We start from the raw sequence: 9,882 nt of genomic DNA, 5'->3' as shown, positions 1-9,882 counted from the left end.
CACAGGCCCCACCCCTCTTATTGGACAGAGATCTAATACCTGGAATCCATGGCTGTGGCCACATACTGTCCATCAGATGGTGATATCATGAAGGAATAGATGTCTATTCAGCAGATGTCACGTGGTGTACGCCGTGTCCCGGGACACCCTACATTACAGACCTGTGAGACCCACATCCCCACACATCACCAAACACTGGTTATGCTTCATGTTCACCGATCATTGTCCAATGGGTCAGCCCACTCCCCGTGTCCACACACTCACATACTGTCCATTGTCCACAATGCTGTTATAAATCTCGGATGAAGGTTCTTCGTGGTGGTCTTCATAGTTGGAGCATCAGCTCTGCAGGACGAGTTTGTTTAAGATGTTCCTGTGCCGCTCATTTGTCTTCCATGGCCGCGGTCAGCCGCGCGGTGTCTTGTACTGTGAATATTTCTGTAGCTTTGGAAGGAGGAAAAGGTGAGAGAGGTTTATAGCAGAAGTAACCAAGGATGAGCTTGGCTCCTCTGAAGAGCTCTTCCCTGAATTTGGTGACGGTTAGGGAGTAGATGCAGACATTGCTGAATGAGCTGAAGACGATCAGCATGTTACACAACATCCGCACCACGTTGATAGGGTGGTAGAAGTTGTAGCGGTTGACGGGTGGGTTAGTGAATCTTTCCAACACTTTGACCACCATTTTGGGCAGCCAATGAGCCAGAAATGAGATGGAAATCATGGCCAGCAGAGTCACAGACTTTTTCCTCCTCGCCATCTCTGGGTCCTCCGATTGCTTTCCAGCAGATGCCCCCTTCAGGCTTTGTCGAACTTTGGTTGTCACAGTGATATGCCAGACAGTCAGACCATTGGTAAGGACTAGAGATACGAGGGGGAAGACAATCCAAACGGTGGTCTGGATGTGGTCATAGACTGACAGGAAAGGTATGGAACTCAGGTTGCGATGTAAAGAACAAATGTGAAATAGGGTCCCGTCTGGTTTGGTGGTACGGACTGGTACATACATCCAGAAAGTCGGCATGGCTACCAGGAATGCACTGACATACACACCAAGGATGACCAACCGCGTGACTGAGGGCTTACAAAACATCAGCTTCAGCTTCATACAACATACAATGATATACCGGTCTACAGAAAAGGCCACGGTGAGCCAAGTCAAGGAGTAGACACACGTGAAATAGATCCAGTTACTGACCCCACAGGATGGCTCGGGCCACCACAGGGTTATGTCCACATAGAAGTAGAAGATATCCCGGAAAATCGTTACCACAAGGATGAGTAGGAAATTGGCCAACGCCAAGGCCACCAGGTAGTATACAATGGACTTCGACATGTCCAGGTTCCCCTTCCACAAAACTGCCATGGTGACAATGCTGGCTGCAAAAAGAAAATGAAACACCGGTCAAGGGTTAATAGTATGAATTAGCTCATCAGCTTTACACTGGGTAGTCTGAGGACCAGGAGGGAACTTACAACTCCAAAGACCTACCCATCCCTAAGCCCCACAGAGCATCCTTCATCACCATCTTCCTGAAATATATGACATTCACTGCGGTTTGGCAACTCCCGCTACTAGAAGTTGTAGCCCTAGATTTATTTCATATAAATATTTGTCAACGACCCCCGGGCAATAAACTCATCCTTTATAGTGGTGGGGGTCGGGCACAGAGACATAACGGTGGAGACATGAGGAGGAGACGGCAGGGAGCCTTAGAAGGATGAAGATGAAGAGGAGACGGCAGGGAGTCTTAGGAGGATGAAGATGAAGAGGAGACGGCAGGGAGTCTTCGGAGGATGAAGAGGAGACGGCAGGGAGCCTTAGAAGGATGAAGATGAGGAGGTGATGGCAGGGAGTCTTAGGAGGATGAAGAGGAGATGGCAGGGAGTCTTAGGAGGATGAAGAGGAGACGGCAGGGAGTCTTAGAAGGATGAAGATGAAGAGGAGACGGCAGGGAGTCTTAGGAAGATGAAGAGGAGACGGCAGGGAGTCTTAGAAGGATGAAGATGAAGAGGAGACGGCAGGGAGTCTTAGAAGGATGAAGATGAAGAGGAGACGGCAGGGAGTCTTAGGAGGATGAAGAGGAGACGGCAGGGAGTCTTAGGAGGATGAAGAGGAGACGGCAGGGAGTCTTAGGAGGATGAAGAGGAGACGGCAGGGAGTCTTAGAAGGATGAGGAGGTGATGGCAGGGAGTCTTAGGAGGATGAAGATGAAGAGGAGACGGCAGGGAGTCTTAGAAGGATGAAGATGAAGAGGAGACGGCAGGGAGTCTTAGAAGGATGAAGATGAGGAGACGGCAGGGAGTCTTAGAAGGATGAAGAGGTGATGGCAGGGAGTCTTAGAAGGATGAAGATGAAGAGGAGACGGCAGGGAGTCTTAGAAGGATGAAGATGAGGAGGTGATGGCAGGGAGTCTTAGGAGGATGAAGATGAAGAGGTGATGGCAGGGAGTCTTAGAAGGATGAAGATGAGGAGACGGCAGGGAGTCTTAGGAGGATGAAGAGGAGACGGCAGGGAGTCTTAGAAGGATGAAGATGAAGAGGAGACGGCAGGGAGTCTTAGGAGGATGAAGAGGAGACGGCAGGGAGTCTTAGAAGGATGAAGATGAAGAGGAGACGGCAGGGAGTCTTAGGAGGATGAAGAGGAGACGGCAGGGAGTCTTAGAAGGATGAAGATGAAGAGGAGACGGCAGGGAGTCTTAGAAGGATGAAGATGAAGAGGAGACGGCAGGGAGTCTTAGAAGGATGAAGATGAAGAGGAGACGGCAGGGAGTCTTAGAAGGATGAAGATGAGGAGACGGCAGGGAGTCTTAGAAGGATGAAGATGAGGAAGAGACGGCAGGGAGTCTTAGAAGGATGAAGATGAAGAGGAGACGGCAGGGAGTCTTAGAAGGATGAAGATGAAGAGGAGACGGCAGGGAGTCTTAGAAGGATGAAGATGAAGAGGAGACGGCAGGGAGTCTTAGAAGGATGAAGATGAAGAGGAGACGGCAGGGAGTCTTAGAAGGATGAAGATGAAGAGGAGACGGCAGGGAGTCTTAGGAGGATGAAGAGGAGACGGCAGGGAGTCTTAGAAGGATGAGGAGGTGATGGCAGGGAGTCTTAGGAGGATGAAGATGAAGAGGAGACGGCAGGGAGTCTTAGAAGGATGAAGATGAGACGGCAGGGAGTCTTAGAAGGATGAAGAGGTGATGGCAGGGAGTCTTAGAAGGATGAAGATGAAGAGGAGACGGCAGGGAGTCTTAGAAGGATGAAGATGAGGAGGTGATGGCAGGGAGTCTTAGGAGGATGAAGATGAAGAGGTGATGGCAGGGAGTCTTAGAAGGATGAAGATAAGGAGACGGCAGGGAGTCTTAGGAGGATGAAGAGGAGACGGCAGGGAGTCTTAGAAGGATGAAGATGAAGAGGAGACGGCAGGGAGTCTTAGGAGGATGAAGAGGAGACGGCAGGGAGTCTTAGAAGGATGAAGATGAAGAGGAGACGGCAGGGAGTCTTAGAAGGATGAAGATGAAGAGGAGACGGCAGGGAGTCTTAGAAGGATGAAGATGAAGAGGAGACGGCAGGGAGTCTTAGAAGGATGAAGATGAAGAGGAGACGGCAGGGAGTCTTAGAAGGATGAAGATGAAGAGGAGACGGCAGGGAGTCTTAGAAGGATGAAGATGAGGAAGAGTCGGCAGGGAGTCTTAGAAGGATGAAGATGAGGAAGAGACGGCAGGGAGTCTTAGAAGGATGAAGATGAAGAGGAGACGGCAGGGAGTCTTAGAAGGATGAAGATGAAGAGGAGACGGCAGGGAGTCTTAGAAGGATGAAGATGAAGAGGAGACGGCAGGGAGTCTTAGAAGGATGAAGATGAGGAGACGGCAGGGAGTCTTAGAAGGATGAAGATGAGGAAGAGACGGCAGGGAGTCTTAGAAGGATGAAGATGAAGAGGAGACGGCAGGGAGTCTTAGAAGGATGAAGATGAAGAGGAGACGGCAGGGAGTCTTAGAAGGATGAAGATGAAGAGGAGACGGCAGGGAGTCTTAGGAGGATGAAGAGGAGACGGCAGGGAGTCTTAGAAGGATGAAGATGAGGAAGAGACGGCAGGGAGTCTTAGAAGGATGAAGATGAAGAGGAGACGGCAGGGAGTCTTAGAAGGATGAAGATGAAGAGGAGACGGCAGGGAGTCTTAGAAGGATGAAGATGAGGAGACGGCAGGGAGTCTTAGAAGGATGAAGATGAGGAAGAGACGGCAGGGAGTCTTAGAAGGATGAAGATGAAGAGGAGACGGCAGGGAGTCTTAGAAGGATGAAGATGAAGAGGAGACGGCAGGGAGTCTTAGAAGGATGAAGATGAAGAGGAGACGGCAGGGAGTCTTAGAAGGATGAAGATGAAGAGGAGACGGCAGGGAGTCTTAGAAGGATGAAGATGAAGAGGAGATGGCAGGGAGTCTTAGAAGGATGAAGATGAAGAGGAGACGGCAGGGAGTCTTAGAAGGATGAAGATGAGGAGACGGCAGGGAGTCTTAGAAGGATGAAGATGAAGAGCTGGTACTGGAAGGACGAGAGGGAAAGATGAAAGTGGATAGTAAAGAAGTTCAGAGATGCAGATGAAGAGGTGGAAATTGAGGGTGAAGAGGGAAAGATAGCAGATGGAAGGGATAAAGATGAAGAGGCCATTGGGGCACATTTACTAAGGGCTTTGGGGCACCACAAAAAAGATGTCGGACCAGTGCGGGGAAGCACTGTCTGACTGTGTAAGTAAATGTGCCTCAAAGTGTCACAGCTGGAAAGGGTAAGGGTGGAGGAAACATTAAGAGGTCATGATGGAGGGTTGAGGTGAAGGGAAGAGATAAAGAGATAGCAGGGAGAGATGAAGATGAGGAGGTCATGATGGAGGGTAGAGGTGAAGTGGAGAGATAGCAGTAAGGCTTAGAGGGATAATGGTGGAGAGATGAAGATGAGGAGGTCATGATGGAGGGTTGAGGGTAGAGGTGAAGTGGAGAGATAGCAGTAAGGCTTAGAGGGATAATGGTGGAGAGATGAAGATGAGGAGGTCATGGTGGAGGGTTGAGGGTAGAGGTGAAGTGGAGAGATAGCAGTAAGACTTAGAGGGATAATAGTGGAGAGATGAAGATGAGGAGGTCATGGTGGCAAAGCTTAGAAGGGTAAGAGTAGGGAGCAGAAGAGGTTTGAGGATGTTCCGCTTGTGTCCCTTGGTTTCTAACCTCATAAGGGCTACTGACCTTTATGTACAGGGACCTACCATCTAAGCTCTATCCTGCTCTCCTGTATAATCCCTGAGAATCTGAGCACTGAAGATGTTAGAGACCTGCCAGGATCTGAACCTTACGCAGCCCTGATCTTCAATAGTGGAGACCTGAGGAGCTGAAATTGTGGAGTCAGACAAGATCATTCTTGTCCATAATTGGACTTGTGCCTTCAGCAGGGCCCCGGGGGTCTGTGGTGCCATCATACAAGGCTCCTCATATCTGCCTGATCCCCAGGGAGTCGGCCTACTTTACTGTCTCCCTGTGGTCCCACATACAAGCTTTTCTAACCAATGATACAATTCCTACTTACTAACAAATATGTTCAGAGCAAGATAGGATTATTAGTGTCAAGCGTGTCTCCAGGCAAACAACTTACACAACATAGAGACACTTGATGCTGGAAGAGGCTGCACAAGCTCAATAACCAGATGTACATGACTCCACCTTGCAATCGCTCTTCGACTACATTACACAATCGTGAGTTGATTAGAAAGATTTCGCAGACAAGAACACAATGCAAATCCCTCTATCCCTGTCTTCATAATAAGAGGCGGTGAACATAACAGCTGAAGGAGCTGGTGGAAGCCACTGATGGCCAACAAGTAGCCAGGACATTTATCATGCGGCTTTTTGTAGTCAGTCCTGGTGAAGTCTCTGGGGACTTGTGCACAACGTATGAATTGATAAATGGAACACATCTCCATGATCGTCCTTCGTCTCCTCACATTTACTGGAATCAGACTGAGAGGATTCTTCTGATCCCCATCTCCCAAAACTGAAGAGAACTACAAATTCTCCTTGAAATGTTGCACTGATATCTCCAGGGGGAGACTTGTACAAATCTACTCACTATAAAGAGCAAAGTTCTTAGTGATATGTATGGAAAAGACCACATGGACGTCCCACCATGCTCCTGGGACACGATGCACTAGTTTTATGCTTTGGAGTGAGGGGGTCTGTGATGTGTTGGGGCCTAGACGCCTCATAATCATTGCAACAATCTCTATAGTGTAACCTGGACATCTGCAGTAGAATGTAAGGAACACAAGGTATAGGGCAAGGTCCGGAACAGGAGGTCCTCTACTAAAGGGATCACTAGGATCCCAGCATCGTCCCCCACTAGCTGTGCCCATATAAAATAATTCAGGGTAAACCCTTAACTATAAGAATAACATTATGAATGTGTGATGGGATTTGGTTTCTGCTGTTACCATGTATATCCCGGACAAGACCCCAATATAATGGAAATGGCAGACTATAGTAGAGAGAAGGTTTGATGCCCCAATACGACCCCTACTCCTAATGCGCATTTAATGAAAACATATGAACATGTGCACCCTCTGCCATCACATTTATGTGGGGAGCGCACCCCCGGTCATTACACTGGGCAATCACTGGACATAATTTTAGATATTTAGAAACATGTGGCCGATACTCGCTCTGAGCCCCTGCACTGCACTAGAGAAATCTATGGAGGGTCAAATCACCGAGTTTACTGGACACATGAAACCGGCCATGAAGAGTGACCGTAGCCGCTTCATCATAGTGACATGATACAATGGGACATCTCATTACCCCCGATCTTACATCATCAACTCACCAGGCATCCCAAACACACACATGATGGGATAGAAGAGCCTCTGCACCGTCCGGATCCACGGCTCATCCGAATCCATTGCTGCTGCTATGTCAGAGCTGATCCACCGCCCCCCCCCCCCCTTACTACCCTCAGGTGATGCCGAAACAGGTCAAAAGTTACAGACCCAACAACTCAAGCCAACACCTCTCTGCAGCCCCAATACACTGCGCCTACCTAAAGCATGCACTCCTGTCTAGAGGTGCCCATACACCCTGCGCCCCTCTCACACTGGTGCATGGTGGCCCTACACAACCTCCATAGTTCTCCTTTCCTTCACGATCTACCTATAGATAACATACTGCTCTCAACACCCCGTGATGTATCCAAGCACTGGCCAAAAAGTGCCCCCTACAGTTACTGCCCCAGGACACTGAACCCGCTCTGTGCCTGATGACTGTAGCCCTTGTGTGGATATATCCTTAGGATTGTACACCCCTATCAAACTTTCCTATGTTCCTGACTGTTCTGTCACACACTCCCCTCCACACAGCCCCCATCCTTGCTCTGGCCTTTATCAATGCTCCAGTTACCCCTCCTCTTTGGTGCGTGGTAAGTACTGCCTCCCCAGGGGGCTCATACACATTCTGACAGTGGTTGCACATCCCAGCACACAGCATCATTACATCCGGCACCTGGGCTCTGGCGTCATGTGAGAATATCGCCATCTAATAGGCTGAGACCCCAGAGAGGCTTCTCACCTGTGTTACTCACTGAACCATGAATGGTATGACAGATACTGATACAGCGCCATTATACTACCATGTACACCAATACTGCCTGGGTGCATTCCAGGACTTTTCTTTTCCATCACCTATAGATAGATGATCAATATCAGACGGCTGGGGTCTGACTCCTTGCATCTCCATGAAAGAACAACAGACTGTATCTCACCACTGAGGTGTCCTAGACTGTATCCCACCACTGAGGTGTCCTAGACTGTATCCCACCACTGAGGTGTCCTAGACTGTATCCCACCACTGAGGTGTCCTAGACTGTATCCACCACTGAGGTGTCCTAGACTGTATCCCACCACTGAGGTGTCCTAGACTGTATCCCACCACTGAGGTGTCCTAGACTGTATCCCACCACTGAGGAGTCCTAGACTGTATCCCACCACTGAGGTGTCCTAGACTGTATCCCACCACTGAGGTGTCCTAGACTGTATCCCACCACTGAGGTGTCCTAGACTGTATCCCACCACTGAGGTGTCCTAGACTGTATCCCAACACTGAGGTGTCCTAGACTGTATCCCACCACTGAGGTGTCCTAGACTGTATCTTACCACTGAGGTGTCCTAGACTGTATCTTACCACTGAGGTGTCCTTGACTGTATCCCACCACTGAGGTGTCCTAGACTGTATCCACCACTGAGGTGTCCTAGATTGTATCCCACCGCTGAGGTGTCCTAGACTGTATCCACCACTGAGGTGTCCTAGATTGTATCCCACCGCTGAGGTGTCCTAGACTGTATCCACCACTGAGGTGTCCTAGACTGTATCCCACCACTGAGGTGTCCTAGACTGTATCCCACCACTGAGGTGTCGTAGAATGTATCCCACCACTGAGGTGTCCTAGACTGTATCCCACCACTGAGGTGTCCTAGACTGTATCCCACCACTGAGGTGTCCTAGACTTTATCCATCACTGAGGTGTCCTAGACTGTATCCCACCACTGAGGTGTCCTAGACTGTATCCCACCACTGAGATGTCCTAGACTGTATCCACCACTGAGGTGTCCTAGACTGTATCCCACCACTGAGGTGCCCTATAACTGTATCCCACCACTGAGGTGTCCTAGACTGTATCCCACCACTGAGGTGTCCTAGACTGTATCCACCACTGAGGTGTCCTAGACTGTATCCCACCACTGAAGTGTCCTAGACTGTATTCACCACTGAGGTGTCCTAGACTGTATCCCACCACTGAGGTGTCCTAGACTGTATCCCACCACTGAGGTGTCCTAGACTGTATCCACCACTGAGGTGTCCTAGACTGTATCCACCACTGAGGTGTCCTAGACTGTATCCACCACTGAGGTGTCCTAGACTGTATCCCACCACTGAGGTGTCCTAGACTGTATCCCATCACTGAGGTGTCCTACACTGTATCCCACCACTGAGGTGTCCTACACTGTATCCCACCACTGAGGAGTCCTAGACTGTATCCCACCACTGAGGTGTCCTAGACTGTATCCCACCACTGAGGTGTCCTAGACTGTATCCCACTACTGAGGTGTCCTAGACTGTATCCACCACTGAGGTGTCCTAGACTGTATCCCACCACTGAGGTGTCCTAGACTGTATCCATCACTGAGGTGTCCTAGACTGTATCCCACCACTGAGGTGTCCTAGACTGTATCCACCACTGAGGTGTCCTAGACTGTATCCCACCACTGAGGTGTCCTAGACTGTATCCACCACTGAGGTGTCCTAGACTGTATCCCACCACTGAGGTGTCCTAGACTGTATACACCACTGAGGTGTCCTAGACTGTATCCCACCACTGAGGTGTCCTAGACTGTATCCCACCACTGAGGTGTCCTAGACTGTTTCCCACCACTGAGGTGTCCTAGACTGTATTCCACCACTGAGGTGTCCTAGACTGTATCCACCACTGAGGTGTCCTAGATTGTATCCCACCGCTGAGGTGTCCTAGACTGTATCCCACCACTGAGGTGTCCTAGACTGTATCCCACCACTGAGGTGTCCTAGACTGTATCCCACCACTGAGGTGTCCTAGACTGTATCCCACCACTGATGTGTCCTAGACTGTATCCCACCACTGAGGTGTCCTAGACTGTATCCACCACTGAGGTGTCCTAGACTGTATCCCACCACTGAGGTGTCCTAGACTGTATCCCACCACTGAGGTGTCCTAGACTGTATCCCAACACTGAGGTGTCCTAGACTGTATCCCACCACTGAGGTGTCCTAGACTGTATCTTACCACTGAGGTGTCCTAGACTGTATCTTACCACTGAGGTGTCCTTGACTGT

At 49.8% G+C, this 9,882-nt stretch overlaps 1 protein-coding gene across 1 annotated transcript; it reads right to left on the bottom strand.

Annotated features, from left to right (window-relative positions):
- Window positions 1-52: 52 nt before the first annotated feature.
- Window positions 53-6,924, bottom strand: LOC140123038 (probable G-protein coupled receptor 139). Its single transcript, XM_072144290.1, has 2 exons — window positions 6,849-6,924; window positions 53-1,377 (listed from the first exon to the last, which is right to left on the bottom strand). Exons 1-2 carry the CDS (start codon window positions 6,922-6,924, stop codon window positions 383-385), a joined length of 1,071 nt encoding a protein of 356 aa, XP_072000391.1. The 3' UTR covers window positions 53-382.
- Between the last annotated feature and the right edge of the window lie 2,958 nt (window positions 6,925-9,882).

This window comes from Engystomops pustulosus, chromosome 3, assembly GCF_040894005.1.
Source record: "Engystomops pustulosus chromosome 3, aEngPut4.maternal, whole genome shotgun sequence".
Classification (NCBI taxonomy): Eukaryota; Metazoa; Chordata; class Amphibia; order Anura; family Leptodactylidae; genus Engystomops; species Engystomops pustulosus.
The sequence above is the reverse complement of the archived record's forward strand: the minus strand, read 5'-3'. Positions and strand labels throughout refer to the sequence as shown.